General features: G+C 43.5%; 1 protein-coding gene across 1 annotated transcript in view; it reads right to left on the reverse strand.

The window, feature by feature from the left end:
• The window catches only part of NCAM1 (neural cell adhesion molecule 1), a 186,692-nt gene that overhangs the window by 33,823 nt on the left and 129,532 nt on the right, over positions 1-23,337 (reverse strand). Inside the window, exons 3-16 of the mRNA XM_074162274.1 lie at positions 22,875-22,949; positions 21,153-21,371; positions 20,277-20,420; positions 19,282-19,419; positions 18,666-18,783; positions 17,279-17,448; positions 16,269-16,411; positions 11,651-11,680; positions 7,303-7,453; positions 6,540-6,724; positions 6,088-6,184; positions 5,110-5,280; positions 2,709-2,840; positions 1,444-1,458 (exon numbers count right to left, since the gene is read on the reverse strand). Of these exons, the coding sequence (XP_074018375.1) occupies positions 1,444-1,458; positions 2,709-2,840; positions 5,110-5,280; positions 6,088-6,184; positions 6,540-6,724; positions 7,303-7,453; positions 11,651-11,680; positions 16,269-16,411; positions 17,279-17,448; positions 18,666-18,783; positions 19,282-19,419; positions 20,277-20,420; positions 21,153-21,371; positions 22,875-22,949 (1,788 nt within the window). The remainder of the gene's footprint in view (positions 1-1,443; positions 1,459-2,708; positions 2,841-5,109; positions 5,281-6,087; positions 6,185-6,539; positions 6,725-7,302; positions 7,454-11,650; positions 11,681-16,268; positions 16,412-17,278; positions 17,449-18,665; positions 18,784-19,281; positions 19,420-20,276; positions 20,421-21,152; positions 21,372-22,874; positions 22,950-23,337) is intronic.

The raw sequence follows: 23,337 nt of genomic DNA on the forward strand, positions 1-23,337 counted from the left end.
CCACGTACCTGTCCCCAAGTGATGAACACGAGGCTTAGCAGACAGATCTGTCGATGTGGCTGAAACAAAGCTTTTAATGTTCTTTTTCCTCTCTTCTTAATTGGATCTTTTCCCTTTTCCTGTGGTACTGATCTGCATAGAGACTGAATATCTAAGCCCTTATCTCCCTTGTGTATCGTTGACCATGTCCAATTCAGAAGGGCGTACCAAATCATTTGCCTGATCCTTAAAATACTAACCACAATTAACTTCATGTAAGGGATATATTACTTCTACTGAAATGAACAGGCTCCAAACAATTTTAGGCAACGGACTGCACATAAGTTCTGGAAACATGTCTCCCAGTTGACTCTTTGTAACTGCTGCAATTTGAATTCTGTCTATCCATCTGTTCATTCATTCCTCCTCCTTCACTACTCTTGCTAGTGCTCCACTAAGTCCAAGCTTTTGTATAGTACAATCTTTAAGGAAACATTGCACAAGCATGATTCAAATCCTGTAATTAGGGTAAAAAAAAAAATTCTTTCCTTTTTTATTTCAACTTCAGAAATCTCAAAAGATCGCAACAGCAGCTTCATAAAGCTTGCCCATGCAATCTTGGGAATAACAATAGTTCACCACAAGGACATATATTTTAATAAACAGAATAATGCTCACTTAAATAAAGAGTTTTCTTTTTTAGCTGCCATTGTTTAACTCGGATTTGAAAGGCACAAAGCTATGGCGAATACAATGTTTCAGTGAACCCAACTGACAATTAAACATATCCATCAAATCTTTCTAATTCATTTTGCATTGGGAGGGGGAAACATGCATTTTTTTATTTAGTATGAGGTTTATTTATTTATTTCAGTATACAATCTACACAAGTGCTGGAAGACTTTCCAAGGACTACGAACTGTAAAAAGCGTTAGTGAGAAGAGTCAAAAAACTGATTTTTTTTTTCTCAAAGTTTTTGCTTTCAAAATTGTGAAGATACTCAAAATTCTGAAGTTTTTGGTTGGCTCTTAATTGATCTAAACCAGATCTGCAATTTAGCTAAAACTTTCTACTGTTTTGTTTTGTTTTTTTCTGAATCATCTATATTTCATGAAAATTTGAAATTTCTTAATCCATTCATAAACATTAAGCCTTCCATTACTCCACTCTGTAATCAACAAGCTAACTATAATTATTAGACAATCACTAAGTTAAATATTTGAATTGCATGCTTTACAATAAAGACAAAGATGTTAACCCCTAAATCTGTTCTAAAGAGCAATATTACCCATAGTAGGGTGGCTATTCTAGTGTCAGTCTTATTAGGAAATGGACAGTATCAGTTGCTTCATTTCTAAAGACCCTGAGAGGAAAAAGGTACTAGATTAAAGGCTAATGTTATGTATGTTAGAGGAACACCCTAGGAATATAAAAAGAGTGAAAGCAATGCAGAGAGGCACTTACGTGAGTGAGGGATGCCTGCAGTTTTTCCATGGATGGAACAGACAAAAATAAAAGACAGATATAGACAAAAAAAATAAAATGTAGAAGATGTGAGGAGATAGAGAACATGGAGCTGGAAAATCAAAATACCATCAGCTGTCTCAAATCCAACCCTAGGGAGTGGGGTAGGTTACAGGAGTTATCACAACAGACTGGACCTCAGTTGTGAGGGCTACCTTACTGCACAGGGCCTGGGATTTCCAAGCAACAAAGCGTGTGGACTGTCCCGAACTTCTCAGCAACAGGCAGAAGTTGGCAGACAATAATCAAGATCATGCACAGCTCACGGGGCCTCAAAGCATGCACATATATGGGCTAGGAATATGGCTGGCTCTGAACTCAGGAGAAGATCCTGCGTAGTGCTTTCAGAAGATCTATGAAATAGGTACACAAGTACGGGTGCGATGGTGGGAAAAAGAATAGGCTGTAGGTCTAAATGCAAGGGGAATGGGGAAGAAGAACCCCCGGGGTTGTGGGTGGTTGAATACAGATCCTAATACTTGGATGATGCTGTGTACAAGGATAAGAGGCCACCTCTCCCCTGCCTGCTTTTGTCACATCTTCCCTACCTACTCTAGGCTTTGTTTTTCTTTCTCTCTCACTTCCTGTCTTGAATAACTCTCCCGTCTTTGATTCTCATCTCTTTTGTTCCTGGTTGAAACAGGAGGGAAAGTGTTAGGCCACAGCAGAGCATCCTGCCATTGGAGCGGAAGATTACCCAAAGTAAAGCAAACAAGAGGTTGTGGAAATTGCCTTGTGTGCTGCATGGGTATCTTAAGCAGTGATACGCAGAAAAGAGGAATCTCCCTCTCCCCCTCCCCCTCCTTCCACAGTTCATGGCCAGTCCTATGCTGAAACTCTTAATTCCCAATTTGCAAAAAAACTTGCCTTGCAACCATGACGTTACATTCTCTATAACCAATGCCCTTCTCAACTCGCTGCTTTTTCTTATTAAAACTCTCCATGGCATAGTCCCTTCTCTTTGACAATACAAATTTTACACTAGTAACCTAGGGCACAAACTGGTACAAATAAAATAGCTCCTCTATCTCCTACCTTCAAAGAAGGTTTTTAATTAGTAATGAAATTCACCACAATCAAAAAGCACAACAAAACAAAGGGTGCAGGAAGATCTGCAAAAGAAGATGGTGTCATCCATGCATGGCAGAGATTCCCTGGAAAGATGTAAGGAAAGAGAACCAGAGGGAAGTCCCAGTTTTACTTACGAACTGGTTGTGTCTTGAAGTCGGATGGTAGGCTTATCTCACCCACGCCCTTGCCATTGACCGCAGACAGTCTCACAGAGTAGGTTGTTTCAGGTTTCAGGCCAGTGATAGTGATCATGCCCTCCACATTTGCTGTTGCAGAAACAAGGGAGGAAGAGCAAAGAAAAGCTCAGGCTTTAAGTCAACAATAAATGCCATGTTTGTATCGTATACTTTTGCCACGCTCACCCCATATAACAGAGCCCTCTTCTGGGCCCAGCCTCACATAAACAGTGCAAAGAGAAAGGTCAGAGCTATCACCTCCATGTCAATCAGCTGATTAAAGAGGTGAATTGCCACAGTCCCTCTGGAGGGGATATAGCGGAGTCCTGGTAGACACCAGAGGGCATCAGCCCTTGGCCCGTGCCAAGGAGCGACTTGAGAATGCTCTTCAAGACCACTGTCATGTGGGGGTAGTAGACATAACACCTAGAACGGCTCATCTGTTGGGCAGCATGATCCAACTGAAAGCAAAGCCCTTAGCAGGAGAGAAACCCATCTCTCTCCTTTAACAATCCGTAAGGAGGTCAGAGACAACGTATGAGATGGAAAGAACCTGCTGTGGGGTCATCATGATATGAAGAAAGAAATAAGCTCTTCTTTTTCCTGCACAGACACAAAGGGAGAAATTAGAAAAATAAACCTGACCCTATCTTTGATCACATTACTCCAGTGGGGACCTAAAAGAAGAATTTCAGTTCCAGCCAGAACTGGTGGCAGAAGATTCAGCTCTGAAATCGAACTCTCCTCTTCATAGCACTCCCAAATTAAAATTCCTTTAGTTTACTGGACTTAAGGATACAATTTAAGCAGTGTTTATTTGTGGTGGGTTGACCCTGACTGGACACCAGGTGCTCAAAGCCATTCTATCACTCCCCCTCCTCAGCTGGACAGGGGAGAGAAAACAGAACGAAAGGCTCGTGGGTCAAGATAAGGGCAGGGAGATCACTCAGCAATTACAGTCAAGGGCACAACAGATTCCACTTGGGGAAAACTAATTTATTGCCAATCCAGTTAGAGCAGGGTAATGAGAAATAAAACCCAAATCTTAAAAACACCTTCCCCCCACCCCTCCCTTCTTCCCAGGCTTAACTTGACTCCTGAATTCTCTACCTCCTCCCCCCGAGTGGTGCAGGGGGATGGGCAATGGGGGTAGTGGTCAGTTCATCACATGCTGTTTCTGCCACTCCTTCTCCTCAGGGGGAAGACTCACACTCCTCTTCTGCTCCGGTGTGGGGTCCCTCCCACTGGAGACAGTTCTCCATGAACATCTCCAACATGAGTCCTTCCCGCAGGCTGCACTTCTCCACAAACTGCTCCAGCATGGGTCCCCCACAGGGTCTCAAGTCCTGCCAGCAAACCTGCTCGAGTGTGAGCTCCTCTCTCCATGGAGACACAGGTCCTGCCAGGAGTCTGCTCCAGTGTGGGCTCTCCACAGGGTCACAACCTCCTTCAAGCATCCACCTGCTCTGGTGTGGGATCCTCCACGGGCTGCAGGGGGACAGCAGCCTGCCTCACCGCGGTCTATAGGGGAATCTCTGCTCTGGCACCTGGAGCACCTCTTCCCTCTGCTTCTTCACTGATCTTGGTTTCTACATAGTTGTTTCTCTCACTCCTCTCTCATGGTTGCTGTCGTGCAGGTTTTTGGTTTTTTCCCCCTTAACTATGCCATCCCAGAGGCACTGCCACCATCGCTGATGGGCTCGGCCTTGGCCAGGCGGTGGGTCCCTCTTGGAGCTGGCTGACGTTGGCTTTATTGGACATAGGGGAAGCTTCTAAAGCTGTTTCTCACAGAAGCCACCCCTGTACACCCTCCTCACTACCAAAACCTTGCCACGCAAACCAAATACAGTATTCCTACAGATAATGAGACAATGCGTAATGGGAGTTAGACTTGCTTCTGGAATAGAAGGGTTTACGTTCCAAGGGGAACTGAAGGTTAACTAAAGGGGCTGACAGACAAGGCTTGAAAAGTCTTCTGAAGGAAGCACACAGTCACTCCCCAGTCAGCAAACGAAACCTCTTTTGACATCAGGCACTGGGTTCTTCACCTTATTCAGACAGGATGGTGCAAACAAAGAAGGGATACGAAGATGAACATAGTGCTAAAACACACACTCTATAGGTGGAGAAGACTGGTGCCCTGTCACACACGTAGAGCTATCAGCACAGCAGGGCCCTCGTTTCTGACCAGAAATTCAAGGTGTCACTGCAAAGCGAATGTTTAAGAACTTGTGTGAGGCCTTAATATACAAGCTGAAACTGCAAAGCTATGGAACCCTCCACTCTGGCTTTCCCATACAGGAAAGAAAGTCTTTTGAGACATATGTGGGAGAGGTGACATCTTGTTTTATCGTCCTACCTTCTTTTGCATCATACAACCTTGAATGCCATTCTCCCTCTCCCAGTGCTCGCCACTCTGCTTTGTACTTCAGGATGGGCACCCCACCAGTAGCTTCAGGCTCATCAAACTCCACCTGGGCAGTACTGGAATAGGGCTCCACTCTGTCAATGGAAGGAGAGGACGGAGTATCTGGGGGAGGAAGGGAGAACAACCAGTGATACAAAAGACAGCAGGAAACAAGGATCCCCAGTTCCACTGGCAACGAAAACGGAAAACTTGGAATATCAAACACACCCTTGTCATGGCTTCACAAAGGAGAGAAGGGTAGGCCTCAGGAGGGGAAGGCTCTTAAGAGAGCTTTTAAGAACACCGATTAGACAGTGCAGAGACCTTCATATTGTCTCTCCTCTAAGAGGCTAGAGACTTACAGTACCTTCTTCAAAAGAGAACAACTAGAGCAGAGTAGAAAGAGCTTCCTGGACGCTATTCTGTCCCCACAGTCTCTTCCACAGGGCACTCCAATGCATAGCTTGACCATTCCTAAATCTGCCTCTCTGGCAGCCATGAGAGGACACCAGAGGCCCTTCCAGTCTGTCATGCAGTCAGACACTGGGCCTCTTTGGTTGGTACACAGTACTCTGAGGTTTCTGTCTTGCACTACCTGTACTATTAGGAATATTCTTCTGATTTTGAGAAGCGCACATGCATGCATATGCACATATGCAATGGCTGTCAGAAATCAAAGATCCCAGCTCTGTCAAAGAGTACTGGAAGCGCAGAGAAGAATGAGACCCTTCAGAAACATGGAAACAGAGATGCTGAGGATTTTGTTGTTTACAACCCATCCCAACGCAAAAATGTATGAACAGCCTCTCTGAAAGTAGAAGCTGGTTCTCCTGCTACCCCACCAACACAAACTAGAAAGAACAGTGACTCTGTCACCTCAGCTCAAGGGCGGCACACACATTTCCTTATCTCCCTGCCTGGGATGCTCACCTGCCTGTACGAGAATGAACTCTGAGGACTCCTGGCCAATGCGGTTCACAGCAGTGCAGTTATAGTTCCCAAAGTCATTTTCAGAGTCTGGTGTCACCTGTGGAAAGAATGAAGATTCATGCTCGGATCAGCAAACCCTTTTCACTCTGTGAATACACTCTGCATTTTGCTGAAGAGAGAAGCTGCAATAAAGTACATGTGCTACACTCTGAGGGCTATCCACAGAGGGGAGAACTGCAGTGGGCAGAAAGTCCAAGGCAAGGAGGAGGTGGTATCTTCTATTACCTGATTTTCTTCGCATTTATGTGCCAGAAACACCACACAACTTCTTGTCTACCAACAGGGTGCCATGACAAAAGACTTAACTCCTTCAACATCAGGAACATAAATTATTTGATAGCACTGAGCCTTCCTGGCTGCATACGCCTTCTCCTCTCCTTGCTTTTCCTCACCTCCAGGTAGCTTGCTGATGGAGTGTTGTAGATCTTGATGTTGCTGTAGTTTGAGCTGGGAAGCAGCTGTCCATCCCGGAACCAGGAGATGACAGCACTGGGGTAAGCAAATACCTCACAGGTGATGTTCACTTGATTCCCTTCCCAGGTATAGACAGCAACAGGGCCCTGAAGCTTGGGGGCATCTGAAAGACAGACACATATGTGAAGGCAATTTGAACCAGAAAATCTACAGTAGCCAAACCAGCCTCACTTTAAGGATCCCTTGGCTGAGATCCAGTTTAACACAGGGAAGGGAATCTAATATAGGAAACAGGAGCTGTCTTCTCATCTGGGGGGATGAAGGGTGTCTTTTGCTGAAGGATGTAAGGAGGAAACCTACTCAGTCCCAAAGGCTTCTCTTAAACACAGTGTGGGAGGAGGAGCAGACAGCATGCTATGCATCCAGGGAAATGCATAGCAGGATGTTCTACTCGGATGCACCCAACAAATGGGACTGTGGCAGATTCATGGCCCATAGTCTTCCCAAGGTGCAAACAGTATCCCAGCAGGAGACAGCGAGAGCAAACATTTGCACGTACGCACACAGCAACATGCCTCCAACAAAATTATTTCAGATCGAGTTGCTTGCCATGTCCTCTACCTAAACACCACACATTTCCCTAGCTGTAGGTGCCTCGGTCTCATCACTGAAAAAGGAAATCAAAACAGTCTCCCCTCTAAACACATGAACAGCCTTCCCACCCCGTCCTCCACTTCTTACACTGCACTTCAAGGTACATGGCTTGGGAGTCCTGCCCGATGGTGTTGCTGGCTGTGCATATGTATTCTCCGGCATCTGTGTACTGAATTTCTTTGAGAGTCAAGGACGACACCCGGGCATGGCTACGTATTATGATGCGCCCATCCAGGGTCTGGCAGGAAAGGAAAAAAAGAGTTAGAGGCTGAGCTCTGAGCCTGTGGTGCAGACTAAAGGGATGGGAACAAAGGCAAGTCTACCTCACACCAGCTCTGGTTAAACATTTTTGCCAGGATGCTCTTGTAGAAAACCTTCCCAATGGCTACTGTGTTTCTGCTCAGAGAATTCAGGCCGCCTTCTTCTCTCACTGATACTTGTTTTATTTTTATGTCCTTGAAATAGCATTAATAAGAACAGATCCAGACCTCAGAGCTGAATCAGGCAAAACAAAAGCTCAGAACTTTCACCTGAACATGGCACTGAAGAAAGCAGGGTACAGTGGATAGGGCAAAAAAACTGTGGCCCTTCTAGAGACAAGTCGGATTCAAGGTCTTGTTATCCTTCAAGAAAATTCTAGAGCAACCTGCATTGGTTATATGCCAGTTTAGAAATTGCTCCCATGTGCGATAGAGTGTGGGGATGTCAATGACAGGGAATGTAAAATGCAGACCACCATCTGCTCAAAGAGATTGCAGCCACCCAGCGATCCCATCCCATACCGCATCACTTCTTAGGTTTTTTCTCTCCAATCCGTGACCACAGCCCAAGTGCTCTCTTAATACAAGGCCATGGACTCCACCTTCCACTCTGGTGCCTGTGTAAACCCTCAGTGCTTGTTCTTCAGCTTGGAAGCTTTAAAGCACCTACTCTCTCATCTAGTTACCAAAGTGACACAATCACAACTGAACAAATTAGGTACCCTCATGTCTGTGACTGCTGCTGCAGCCTGCCACACCTAATGCAATTAATGCTCCAAGAGCATTACTTTGCTTGGAAGATACAGGACAAGTACTGAGATTATGAATAAAAACCCTGAGGACATTAAACAGCCAAATGCACCGAGCTGTAGCACAAAATACATTTCTGGTATCTTAAATGGTCAGATCCTCTGGGCCAGAACGCTCTTTCTGTTGTGAACTAGCGGTCTCAATCTCCGAGACTCACAAAGTTTCTACAAGTAAATGTGATTACCTCTGGTAGTTCTGAGTATTACTTTATTTGAGCTTGTCAAATTTCATATGCACAAAACCAGTATCCTTTGATGACACAAAACCAATTTTATGTATTTTTCTTCTATCTGCTACCCTGCATGCAGGTCTACTGCAATCCCTGACCAATGCCACAAGCTACAAGCTCCACTCCCTCTCCTGTGCTTGGTCCCTTGTGTTGCTGGGAACAGTTCTTTATTTCACGTACAGGTGGTGGTGTGTGCATCATTTCCTAGAACCAGGGAAGGAACCCTTAACGTGACATGCGTCTATTGTGATATCTTACACAACCAAATTCTGCTTCTGTCTTTCTTCACTGGTTGACTGTGTTGTTATCCTTTTGTCTGACCTGTGACTCTAAAAGCCAGCTCACTTCGGGAACTATTGCAGTAGGATCCATAAATATCAAGAGTCCAGATCCGCAGAGGCTCCCAGCTTCTTTCAGCTCATGAATTGAGTGAATATTCTAAATACTCATCTTTAAGACCCCATCAGCAGGCAAGAGTATAAACATGGCAAAATACCAGCACATGATCATTACAGCAAATGCAATTTTACATCCAGTGTCACCTGCCTTTTGTCCACTTTGTCAAGATCTAATACAAACAAGAGAGTGCTAGGCAGTCATGGTGAAATTATAACTTTACAAGTAACGCAACCGATTCTGAAGATGAAGCTCTATTTCTTAATGCAAAGAGCACAAGTAAAGAAAAAGAAAGATCAGGGAAAATACTCCAAAGGAGAGAAAAAATGTCTACCCAAGAAAGTATGCTACTAGTTTTCTTCATTCGTATTTCAGACTGTCAGATGTTGTCATTTCCCGGCTATTAGAGACATAGGATAGGTAGAAACTCGTGATCCCTTTACCTAGCCTCTCTGATTTCAAGGATTTTGGGTAACAAAATCCTTCATACTAATGAGGGGACAACCCTAATGGACATAGGCAATAATTCACGCCGTTGGAATTGCCACTCAACAGAAAATGGTATGATGGTTCTCTGTATCACCGATTACTACAACTTAACCTGAGATACATGGAGATGTTTTTCCACCAAATTCTGACAACTCCATGTGACACATAGTCCCTATGTAAAAAGCTGGCCTAGATTTCAATACTTCAGTGCCAAAGGGGAAGGAGAGACAAGGAGGAAAAGCATTTACCCCCACTTCCCTCCACCTTCTTGATTTTTCAGCCCTTCCACAAACAAGTATCCATGACTTAATTTCACAGTCATATCTTCTCCTCACCCACTTTCCACACAGCGGACATCATTACAAAAGAGCACCTGGAAATCTCGACCACAAATTCCAGCAAAGGAAGATGAGTGGTCTCTCCTAGCTCTGTGCTTGCACTGTACTAACCAGAACTCATCTGCAGCTCTTAATATTTGTGAGGTTGCACTAATTCCCAGTTACCAGAACAGCATCACCAGTTTGTGGTGTAACTGAGGTGTGATTTTGCTTGTAACTGAGTTCTTTAACATCTGCGGGTGATAATGTGGGGTGGTTGTTTTTTGTTAGCATATGCTGCTAATGGGACTTGCAACAATTCTCCACTGTACGCTGGACCAGAACGGTGAACTGAGACTATGGACTGTGCATAGTAAATAGAGCTGACTGTAGTTCAGAGGAAGAAGCAGTCAACCGCAATTGTGCCTCCGAAGCAAGGAAAGCAACTTTTAACACTCATGTGCTGCTCTGACTGAAGCTCATAGAGACTTCTTTACTTTAAACTAGCTAACGCATTAGAGTGAAACGCTTAATGCCAAGTATTCACTCAGCTTCCTGAGACCTGAAATCCCTGCCACTGGAATACACTGCTAAAAGACCCCATGCTAGGTATTTAAGAAATATGCCTGCACAAGCTGCAACAGTAAGCTTCAAAAGCCTTCTCACAGAATACCACTTAGATATTTTAAGACACAGACACAGTAAGAAATTTAGAGACAGCAGGCTTAATAGTATTAGTGCTCATATTAATAAAAAGCTCGAGACAGAGAACACAGTGAAAACACTGGGAGGGGGGAAGACGGACGAGGCAGAAGGGAGTCAGAGACAACCGTAATAGGAATTAACATGAGGCCCGAAGAGATGCAACTACTCAAATTCCAAATTCTTCAACGCAAACTGATCTGAATATCCGATGCCTTCACTTGCCACAATTTATCTATTCCAACAGATTATTTTGAAGTAAAAATTTCTTTTCAGCCTCATAGGAAACAAAGGCAGATGTTGCTTAAGTTAGAGGTTCACTTTGTTTAGGCCACGCCAGTCTCTATGGTTTAAGACAGCTTAAAAATAAAAAAGAATTCAGGATACCCAGAGCCTCCTCAAAGTTGATCCTAAAAATACAAATACGAGTCACCCAGTTCTGATAGCTAATTTTGTTCTCTACCTGAGCCCTGTTATTTGCTTGGAAACATACTTTCTGGTCCCTTTTGAAGCAAGAATGCTACAAATCAGGTGCATGTCAAAGTAGGTTATTATGATTATTTTTAAAATACAGTACTGAATGTGAAATGAAACAGTAACAAACCACATTTGCGCCAACCTCAGTTACTACATTATCCCCACCCCCCTCACTGACCCTTGCAAATCAAACACAAAAATATCGCAATTTGGAGCATTTTTTTGAGAAATATAACTTGTGAAAGATTAATCTGCATTGATTTTGAAATGGAACATGATGCAGTTGTGCTTTAAGAGAAGGTCAAACTTATGGAGTACCATGAGCAAACAGATGAGTTGGCTGGAGCAGAAGAGGCTATCTTTGGGAAAAAAATACTTTCCCAGCATATATGCTGTTGCTAATTCTTTAAACTCTGGAAGAGAGATATGATTTGCAGTGGTAGCATAGACGAAAATGAAAAGCAGTGAAAGCGGCATTTGTCAGATTTTACATTTGCTTTTATTTTTGTCTTTTTTTAAAAAAAAAAGTGACAACTAGAGTTACTCACCCCAACACAGCTAGTTTGCTCATCCAAAAATGCATTACTATAGGCCAAGCAACTTCTAACTCTATAAGCTGTTTCTTTTATGTATTGATATTTAATGCTGGTTTAGTTGGCAGGGTTACTGGACTAGAGATTTGTTAATCTGTAATGCTTAAAACAACCAAAACCAAAAAAACTAAGAAGTTTGCTAAAGGTCTTGTAATCTTATACCTCTTGTTTCTCGGGCCGGGTCCACGAAGCCTGGAGAGAACAGATATAGAACACAACAACAACAGAAAAAAAGCAATAAAAAAATTTATCAAAGGTTGCTTTTAGGAATAGTGTATGCACCACATTGTGTTCTGTGCACATGCAGGCTCCAAGTTGTATCTCTCATGTGTGTGGGGTGATCACAATTTCCATTTCCCAACAAAACCTCAATTGAGATTTACATTCAAAATTTAATATCCTATAAATTGGTCTTAAAATTATTAAGTGAAGACTAATGATACCTAAAGATCGCTTCTGTTTTTACATATTGAGTGGCTATTTCCCTTGTCACATCTCAGAGTTTCTAGAAACCTGTTCCCAGCATGCTGGGGAAGTGATTCTGATGACCCCGGTCACCACATTGCAAAGAAAATTATGGAACTGGTTTTCTAACACTGGCTTGTTAGCCACCCGCACACACCGATTAACATTAACACTCATATCGTTAATGTGATCATGCATTTGTACGTGCATACTGTGCCAGGAGTAGGAGACCTTGAGCTGCAGAGCAGTGAAACAGCACGACCCCCCTGGACAGGAGGTAGCAGGGCAGAACCTTGTACCTCCAGATGATAACATCCAGCTCATTATGCTTGGGGATGTGTGCACCCAAACCACACAACAGGCATCAGTTACATGCACAAACATTAGCAATAAACACACATTTCCCATTCAGAGAAAGCCACCAACAGTGCGGACCATATTCACTGTGGTTCAGAAAGACCAAAGTTGCTGGGTTCTAGTTTTCCCCTGTAATTTATTTTTCAAATATTTTTCTTCTGGCCTCTATTTCAATTGAAACTTGATCCATTTCAGTTCAGGAGTCAAAAATCACCTGCTAATATCACAGCCACGACGGCATTATTGAATGTGAGGCACAAGCGTTGCTGACGTGTGGTTATAACAGCACATACAAGAATGACATTACAGAAATGGAGATGAAAGCTTAAGAAATGAGAATTAAAAACATAGTATTGTTTCTACAGTGCTTCTAGTGAACACTGTGAGACTTCAGCGTTAACATATGGTACAGACAGCCTCATTTTAGAATGTCTTTGACAAAAGCAAGTCATTCACTTGTGGCCTGAAGTGAAGCCACTTGAAGAGAAGCTCACCAACACCTGCATAGGCTACGACACCCCCATCATCTCTCATTTCTCTGTATATATACCATGTTGTGCACAAGTTCCTTGAAAACTGAACACGCACCCATAATAATTGAGCATAATCCTTTTTTGATGTACCAGTCATTCCCTGTACCTGAGTAAGCCCAGCTAGCCAGGGAACTGCTTTGCCTATACCCACGCGAGTCTGATTTCGATCCTATTCATTGAGTGTCTACAGTGTGAGCACAAACGGATTTAAAAAAAAAAAAAAAAAAAAAAAAAAAAAAAAAAAGAGAGACATCTTTTCATCCTTTGCTGTTCAGTACCTGTCAACCTAAAGGAAGATTAAGGAGGAAAAAAGCCGGTTCCCACACTCCTAGAGTTTGCTGATGGCACTCGTGGGTGTGGGGAAAAAAGGCAGAACCACATTCTCCATCCTGGAGAATTTCATACTAACTCACCCTCACCAAGACAAAGAGATACACAAGCTCTACTCAGCACCAAAAAAAGGGCCTAATAACACTATACAGGTTAAATTGCCATTAAGATAAAGGAGGAAGAATACCACAGCTGATCTCTTCTTCTGTTCTTTGATTCCTTCATTCTGGTAAGAAAATGTTTGCTTTATTTTTGACTTTCCATAGAGAAAATGCTAACATGATGCAGGTCTTAACAGCTACCATGGGAGGCTAAAGAGCAGTACTGAGTGAAACCCTACACTGCAGATATGCCAATTGCCAGCTCTGGCAAGATGTTAAAATGCCTGCAGAAAAGCATCACCTGCTACACCTTCAGGGGTAGACAGGAATCTCTGACTGACAAGGTAAAAGTTTCTCCTATGTAGTGTGTTCCCACATTGACAACCAAAAGAAACCACATATAAGCAATATTTTTGGGGGTTTGTTTTAAATTTTACTTGCGCTTTCTGCAGGGCAGAACAATGCAAGCTGCCAGCTTACTAGTAAGAGGAAGCTTCCACTATGCCAGTATCTGGAACTTTGGCCTGCTCATTTGTGTTGGTATACAGTTGCCAATTACCTGATTTCGCTAGAGCACAATCACAACCACTTACCTTTGCAGACCCCCCTCAAAGCAAAAGACTGTCCAAGGGGTGCCACATTATGTAGGCATAGCCAAAGAGAGAAGAATCTTTTGCTACTCATGCTAGATATCAACAGGCCTCTCAGGGAAGCATGGGAATGTTGAAATAGTTGTGACACCGTCAACCTAGGTGTTTGGGCTATAGTACCTCTTGCCCCTTGTCCACATGTCAGACTATCTCTGTCCATGGACAAAGACTGAAGGGGGAAAAAACCTTTAAGCCAGAGAGGTTTTTTTGTTTTGTTTTGTTGGGGGGTTTGGGTAGGCTTTTCTTAAATACCAAATGTTCGTGGGATTTAAGGCACCTGTAGGCCTTTAAAAATCTGGACTGAAGTATGATTACAAAAGTAAACAACACGTAGCAAGACAGATGCACCCAAGTGTCTAAGGCATATTCAAAAGTAAGGCTTGATAATTTTAAAAATAGTATTGTTTGTCTCGCATCAAAGACCGTCCATTCCCCTGAGCTATCCCAGAGACAGTAAGTGGATAATAACCTGAATATATGTATTTGGTTGTACATGTAACAGAATGTTTATCAGAGCTATTTTGACCTGAGGATTCTCTGGACATCTGTACCATTTACCTAAACTTACAGCTCAAGATAGAGAATGGGAAAAAGTAAAAAACAAAACGAAACATATACACAAAAAAATAAAATCCTGCCCAGAAAGTGCATGGTATATGATAAAAAAAAAAAATAAAATCTTTGCGCTGAAGGTTTGAACCAGTACATGAGACACATGGTAGTACTGCAAACCTTTGATTTTCCCCCATCTATACATGAAACTATTAGAGTATTAACATTTTCCTTAATACTGATCACCAACTTAACAGCATCAAACAAGATATATGAGAGTCTCAAAAATGGTTAGCAGTTTTGCCACTGAGATCTTGTTAGTTTAATGGCGCTGGACAGATGGGACTCTCTGCAAACAGGCTCTCCTACTGACTTCTACTTGATTGTTTAGTGTTATTTCAGCTTTTATATTAGTGTTATGTCAGTTTTTATATTATTCTCCCTATAAAAGTTCTTTTCTGTGGCTGTGAACAAAACTCTAGTGCTAGAAGCACTAGAGCACTTAGCTTCTCCCACCGCTCTCCCAGAGAGGACAGGACCATGAATAACCTTATCTCTTCAAAACAGGTCCCCCAGGCATGCCATAATGGCAGCCCAAGCCAACAGCTTTTGAAGGCAATGGAAATCTCTCTCTAAACATTGCAGGGATTTACACTAGCCTTTGAATCCAAAAGAAAGAATTAAGGCTGGAAAACTTTGGCACCCTGATTAATAAGCTACACATTAACAACGTGGTGAAGAGCTGACATCATGGAGGCAATTAAAAAAGCTCATTTAGGAGGCTATAATGCAGAATGGCAGCTGTGTGGATGACTGACAGCAGATACCTCTGTGACTTTAAGACTTTCACAGTCCGTCAACTGCCTTCATACTGAGTCAGAACCCCTGGTATGCCCAAGTTAGCTGAGCCTTGAAGCATCCTGTTATTAGAAGATTATCAATAAACAACAACTCTTTATTCCAACTTTTGTCTAGGTTTTCTTTGGCTCTAATCTATGCCTCCTGATAACCTTATGCAATTATTATGAAATATCTACAGTAATACAGCACATCCTAATCTTGTCTAGTTAAGAGCAATTGTGGCAAATATTAAAAAAAAAAAACACCAAACACCACAACATCACTCTTAAAAGAAAAACTGCTAATTATTTTTGCCACTTCAGAACAAAATGGTATTGCTGTGATCAACAAAACAGGAGAACACAAAGGCACCCAGGCTTTTGTGCTTTAGGTACATGCAGTATTAGAATATAATACAGGAGAGCAAGAAGGAATTAACAGGCTCATTTTGGTCCACTGCACCTTTGAGAGATAATATCCCACACCTCCCCACCCGCCACCCTCCCAGATCACATCATGATGATGACAGCATGGACAACACTGGAATCACGGTGCTCATTCCCACCTCTCAGCTTGGAAAAAGAAGGGAAATACACTTTCACAAGCTTCCTGCAACTGTAGGTCCCTTTGGAAACTCCTCTGAAAAGAATCCAGGGCCTACTGCTTTTCAAGTTAATTCAATTCAGAATGATACCAGCAGGAATTAAAAAGCATATCCTCAGCTGTTATAAACCGAGATAGCTCTTTGTACAAAAGGACACCTGTGGCATTACTTCAGCTGTGGAGCTAACCCTTTAGCAGATATTCTGTGCAGGACCACACGTGTTCTTAGTACAGAGAGGGGAATCACCATAATTTCCATGTGCACCTGCATGCGGCTATCATGCATTCTGGACCAGCAGAGGCAGGCTGATCCCAGTAAATGCGACCGTGGTTTTGGGAAGGGTTATACCTTCTCTTCATTGCTGATGTTCCGGGTGGAAGTTCTCCAAGTGATGGAAGGGATTGGGTCCCCAGATGCCTCACAGGTAAGTGTAATCTGATCCTCCAGCTCCATGGCTGTTTTATTCTCCACATAGGTGATTTTGGGTTTTGCTGAAAAGAAAAAGCAACCTTCATTCAGTCAGGGCTCAGAATCAAGCTTGCCTGTCAACAGCAATGTTTGAAACAAGCAACGTCAGGGAAAAAAGGCTTTTGAATTGGCATAAGTTTACTCCCATATGGGGAAGGGAGCACAGTGACATTTGAGAAGGTTACCTCCTTGGAAAAGTAGATCTTTTGTACACATGCTTACAGGTGAAGCTTGTAAGAGGACTAGAAAAGGGCATATCTGAAGTAGAACCCATTTAACAGTGTACAAGTGATCAGTTCCTGGGATTATCAGCTAAATCTTCCACCTCACTGTCTACTTTCTCTGCCCCAAATTAGCCTTTTGATAAGCAGCTTTGTCAAGTGGCTACAGAGGGATGGGACAGGGAGAATTATGTTCCTTAACATTCCCAGATTCATGGAAGGTAGAAAAGCTGCTGATTCATTCCTGCAAACTTGAGGTCATTCACACAGTGGTGGGGTGGAGTTCACCACCTCCCTGCCCAGGTATATCAAGTCCCACTGAAGTACTAAAGCCCCTTTAATAGCAGCTTTGGTTGGATTAGGATTTGGCCCTCTGGGCCTGGAAGATCTTTCAAGTAGCATGTGAATCTCACACCACCCTGTGCACAGAATTGAATTTCTTTCATCAGAGAGGAAGCAGAACGGAGTTGGCATCTGTTTCAGACACATAGACAGACTCTGTTTTGCCTAGCAGGATGGCAGAGGTGCACAGCATTACTTGGGAAAGAAGCAGCTCTGGATAAGCCACATCAGCCATTGAGGAGGATAAGTAGGTTGCTTCCAGCTTGCACTAGTGAGCTACCGATAGCCAACTGGATTGGGAAGTGGGGACGGTAAGAACACGTTTACCAAAGACTTTGAGATGAATGGTGGCATCCTGCTCGCCAGCCTTGTTCTCAGCAATGCAGATGTATTCTGCTTCATCACTCTTATCCACTTTCTTGATGATGAGCTCGGACCCATCGTAGTTAAAACTGTATTTCTCTTCATCATCGGTCTGTTCTACTGGCTCTCCGTCCCTGCAGGGCACAAAGCACACCGGCTGCGTTGGGGAGCAGAAGCAATCAAAGGCTATTTGTTTTAGGCTTGTTGTTAACGCTAGAACTGCGTTACCACACTGAAACTCCTAAGGTTGAGGGACAAAGCCTACATTTTGATCTATTCCTAATCTCTCCTGCCTTAGAGCTCTTGGCAGATGAACCTTTTGCTTCCTGACACACATCACAGCCTATATGCAAGAGACAGCTCAGAAGGTGGCTCCTGTCCCTGCATATCAAGGCAGTAACCCAAGTTGTCATCAGCTTTTTCAATGTTAAAACCTGTCCTCATAAACTCCACCAAAGGCTACATCATTTCAAGAAGAGTATACAGGAAGTCTGTATCACTGCCTAACAGTGAAGTTTAAACCCAACGAAATGAAGAGAAAGACTTTAGATGTGATTTCCTGGCATAAAAAAGATACAAGTTACAGCATCCACTTTTGCCTAAGATTCCACACCAGTGCAATAGATGATAATAAACTGATACACAGGACAGGTCTGTTCAGCGTGAAGCTTCATCTCTATTTGCAGCTTGACAAAGGATGCAATGGTACAGTGAAAAAAATGCTATTTTTGCTGTTATTCTTGTGTTTCCAGGAAGTTGTACTGGTTTTGGCTGGGGTAGTGTTATTTTCTTCATAGTAGGTCATATGGGGTCTATGTTTTGGGTTTGTGACCAAAACAGCGTTGGTAACACAATGATGTTTTAGCTTTTGCTGAACAGTATACACACGGTGTCAAAGGGTTTTCTGTTTCTCTCACTGCCTTGCCAGCGAGTAGACTGGGGGTGCACAAGAAGCTGGGAGGGGATACAGCTGGGACAGCTGACCTGGATAAACACCTGCCCGCCAACAGGAAGTAGTGAATGAATTCCTTATTTTGCTTTGCTTGCATACACAGCTTTTGCTTTATCTATTAAACTGGCTTTATGTCAACCAGTAAGTTTTTGGATTTTAGCCTTCTGATTCTCTTACCCATCCCACTTGGGGAGGTGTGTGGTGCTTAGTTGCCTACAGCGGTTAGCCCACAACAGAAACTAACTACACTTCCATTGTGAGACCATTCTTACTCTTGTGAGAAAAACGACTAAATCTTATTCCAGATAAAATGTTGCTTTCACTTCAGCCTGGTTTTCCAGGCCCTGCTGAAAACATCCATGTTCACACACAATCAGGACATTGCACACAGCATCTTACTTTGTCCACGTCACAGTTGGCTCAGGAAAGCCATCGGCATCACATGCTAAGGTGACAGACTGGCTGAGGTTGGCCGTGGCATTCATAGTGCTCTGCCTGGCACGCACAGAAGGAGGTACTAGAAGAGAAGAAATCCACATTCGAGTTAGAAAGGACAGTTGTGAGCTAGAGTGAGCTCTGGAAGGCTCTCTGTAAATCTCTGCAGAACACACGATGTCACTAGCAATTCAAACCCATATGCCATCACCTGCAGGTCTCAATCAACAGGTTTGGTGCATGAACTCTCCAAAGCAATCAGCACGGGCAAGAAAGGGCAGGGGGTGGGGAGATGCACAGAAAAATCAGTATTCTGGACAAAATCACTTGTGAGGCCCAACAAGATCAATACCTCACTCTAAGTCATGAGATGCTTCTGGTTTTGCTTGACATGATAATTTCCTGTAAACATCTGGTAAACACTCAATTTCATGGACATTTTTATTAGAGACAGCAGAGAAAGATTAGTAAGATGATGGTAAATCGTGAGTGTGAATCCAAAGTAACATTTACACCAGGTGCCTGGCGTGCAGGTGCCATATACTCTGCCCCTGTACCAGCCTTACTCTAAGCTGCTCACCATTTACGATGACCTGAATATCTTTGAAGTTGATCTCCCCACGAGCCAAGATCCGGCCCTCACAGCGGTATGTCCCTTCATCTGTTTTCTTGATTCCGCGGATCTGCAGGTAGTTGTTGGACAGGACTATAAATCGAACTAGAAAAGACAAAAGGAAGGCTCATCCAAGGATCCTCAGGAAAGCTCACTGCACCTAACAAGTTCTTCTCCTTTCCTTACCTTTTCTGGGTTGAGACAAGGCTTAGTGTCACAAAACTTCCCTTCCTAATATTTAATAGAGATGCTGCTGTAACTGGATCTGACATTGTCAAGAAACAAACCAGATGTGGGTAGCAAGCAAACTGCTCTAGTGCTTTATACCATAAGTACACACAGAGAGATAAACAGATAAATATACGCACACAAACACATTTACGTTAAATTAGTATCAGACAACAAGCAATTTGAAACTTGCCCCTCTTGCCCAAGGGTGGCAGAGGTCAAGTCTCACTAGAGTTCCCTTGTGCCTGCAACAAGCAGACGTGGGAAACACAGCTGAGGCATGAATGCTCAACTAGAGTCAGGGCTCAGTGCCCTCTGCCAGTAACACGTCCCTCTGCAGCATTCTGAAAGAAAGGGAAAGGTTCTTGCAAGGAGCTTTCAGCCCCTTTTCCTTGGGAAAGCTGGAGAGTGTCACAACATGCAGCTTTTCTGTCTGATGGCATATCTTTTATCTGAAATTTTTTCATAGCATTCCTTGGTCTATTCCAGTGTCAAAGCCTGCTGGCCGTTTCTGTGGGAACATTATTGTTTTGCCATTGCCAAACCACAGCACCTTGAATAACTAAATGCACATCCTAACACCTACTGTTAGGTACAAATTGCTTCTTTCCTCCCTGGTGACCACCACTATTTTGTTCTCATGAACCCCTTGTATGAGCCTGATTTGAGCCCTGATGGGAGACAGACATTTGACCCCTGAATGGACAAGCACCGAGACACCTCTTGTGCCTTACCATCTTTTTTTAGGATAACATCCCTGCCTTTGTGCTTCCAGATGATGGTAGGAGGCAGTGAGCTGACCACATCACACACAATCACAGCATCATCCCCTTCCTTGAATTCCTGAGGAGTGGGAGCATTCTTGAACATCAGCTTTTCTGAAAACAATGGAAGGAGAAAGTAACTGCAGCTTTCTCAGCACACCTCAATCTCCTGACTCAAGCCTAAGGAAAACAAAGAAACCCCAGAGGGCACATTCTCTAGAAATCCTCACATACCTGAGGGGAGGATAAAGGTGTGCCTGACTTAATGCACTGCAACACAGGAACCCCATTTTCCAGCCCTGCCTCCCAGGCATATCAGTGGGACCAAGCAACACTCTACCTAGCTCACCGATTTGTCCGCGCTGCAAAGAGAAAATGTGAACTTGGAACTGCCCAGCTTCCCAGCAGGACGAGGAGGAGCTGCTATCATGGTTCTGCTGGACAACATGCCGATGGCTTATTATAACCCTTCTCAATGTGTGATCCTCTTTACTGAAGACTAGTCTTACCTCATAGCGTGTCTGTCATCCACAAAAGCTATTCTCTCTGCTTACTCCTCCCAGACATTTATGATGCACTAGGATCTTCTCCTTCTACCCCTTGCCTTCCTGTCTTTTGGGAGAAGCAGTAGACATGCTGGTAATGCCATGACAGGCCAAGGTCCTAGTTTCCACTTTCTCCTCAAAATTACGAAAGAAGGCTGCATCTTCTTAACATCCTTTCTTTTCACCCTCCTTTTTCCCCTTTAAAAATAGCCTTTTCTGGAAGTTAAAATTATAGCCTCCCTAATCTTGCCTCATACATGTGCAAGGTGACCAGAAAATAGCCTCGGAGCCGTTCTCTTACGGAAAATTTTCACATTGACGGTGGCCTCGGAGTCTCCCTCCTCCACGCTACTGACAACACATTTATAGATGCCAGCATCATCAATGTTGGCGTTGTAGATGGTGAGGGTGGAGGAGAAGTCATCATTTCGCACCACTGAGATGCGCTGTTGGTTCGGCGTCAGCTTCTCGCCATTAGGGGAAAACCAGGAAATGTCTTTGTACTTGGCCTCCCCTGCCACTAGGGACAATAAAAGAAAACACAGCAAATTGAAATGAATTCCCAACAAATCTGCACAGAGGGAATTAAATACAACCAGTAGCACTAGGTGGAAGACTGACCCAGGGGAAGGGCTTCTGGTACCTGAGAAGCAAGCAAAGAAAATTCTCTCTCACAGCACTGTGAATGGCCAGCTGCTGTCCTGCAAAAATGATATTAGGTTGGTTTTATAATCTAAAGGGGTACACTGATTTCAGCCCAGAATGGCCGTCTATGCAGCCTGGGATCCCATGTCCCAGTCCCTCTACTATGCACATCAGCCTGAGAAATAAAATTCTCTTCCTGCTTAACTCCATTGTTTTTTCAATAAATACCCGTATTTGCAGACTGGGCTACTTTACGTATCAAAACGGTGGCATTGCTGTAGCAGCAGTTCTGGCATTGATCAGCTTAAATCTCCTGCTGCATCCAGTGTAAATCAGAATTGTTATTAAGTGGTCCCAGGCTGTCTCTTTCTTGCAGCTCGCATCTCTGCATTCTTCAGAGTAGCTTTATTATTTGGGACTAACTCCTATTACTGGAGGGGCTGTAACTGATCCCACAGTTTTCTGAATGCAAATACCATCACAAGAGCACTTGCTCAGAGCAGGCTTTCATTTTTAAAGCACTAGCATTAACAAATTACTCTGCAGTTAAGCACTCCTGGATCAGATAACCTCATTACTTGTCCCAGTCAGTATGCTCCTGAGGAAGTGTGGTTCTCTGATGGCATTTTGCTGCCAGAGCTCACTGTTGCACCTATTTGCTCTGTGTCACGCTTCAGTATGCTATTATGGCCAACATATTAATTCCTCCCGCTAGAAAGCAGGCCAGCTGCTTTCAGGAGAACCTCTGAAGAGGACACTCACATTCTAATTTGGAAAATGCCATAAAATCGAGGGACCCACTTTGGAGCACATGGAGCGTGCCAGCACTGCACCACATTGTGCAGGGGAACAGCCTGGGGCAGCTGATGGCCTGAACAAACAGTAAATTGTGTCACAAGAAATGCAGGTTTTCAGCAGCATTAAAATCCTTAGTTGCAGAGGTAACAACTCTCAAGTCACCTAGCACTTGCATTACTGCTGTTAGCAGTTTCTTAGAGAAATAATTTGGAAAAGAACAGGCTTAATTCTAAATTCAAAAGACCAAAAAGCTGTGGGATGATGCAAGGTGCCATTGTCGTGGCTATTGCTCAAGCTTAGAGACAACACTTCAGTACCTGTGTTTTAATTTTAAAATCTGTTTGCTGGAGCTGCTTTCTGTTGCCAGCCCTCCAGGGAGAATGCATTTACTGTTTCCAGTAAACAGCATGTGTTGCCTTTGCTACTCAGTCTTATAAACCATAAGGGCATATGAGAAAGAAAGAGCAAGTGATCTTGCAGCTAGACCTGGCACTGGAGTTTTTATCCCAGAGTTAATACAATGACTGACCTTGCCAGCAAACCCATATGGAGACAGCTGTTGCCATAAGCCATCACTCACCTTGACATAAGAAGAACTTGGATTCTCCAACACTGATCTCCCCCTGGCTTGGAACAATGTCCACTTGTAGAGAGGCTGGAAAAGAAATGAGCATGCACAAGATGGTTAGACAATAGGAGTGGTCTTCAGCAAAAAAGCTTTGCCAGCCTTCCAATCCCCATGGCTCCTTTAGTCATCAAACGGAAGAGCACAGCGTAGAGCGTTCTTGGCTTCATAAGCGTTGCTCTTTATCGATATTTATCTGAATGTACAGTGCCATAGATCCCCGAGGACCCAAAAGAAGTTGCTAACATTCAGAGTTGCTTCCAGCTCTTTATAAAACCACAGGGAATGATACAGAAAGGGCTGATTTACATTCAAATCTCTACCATGCTGCAATACTAGGGAGTGTACTTGGTGTGCACACTAGAACATCGAGCAGCATCTAAGGACTCCTCTGAATTCAAACTGGAATTGGCTCAAA

This window comes from Numenius arquata, chromosome 22, assembly GCF_964106895.1.
Source record: "Numenius arquata chromosome 22, bNumArq3.hap1.1, whole genome shotgun sequence".
NCBI classification, from domain to species: Eukaryota; Metazoa; Chordata; class Aves; order Charadriiformes; family Scolopacidae; genus Numenius; species Numenius arquata.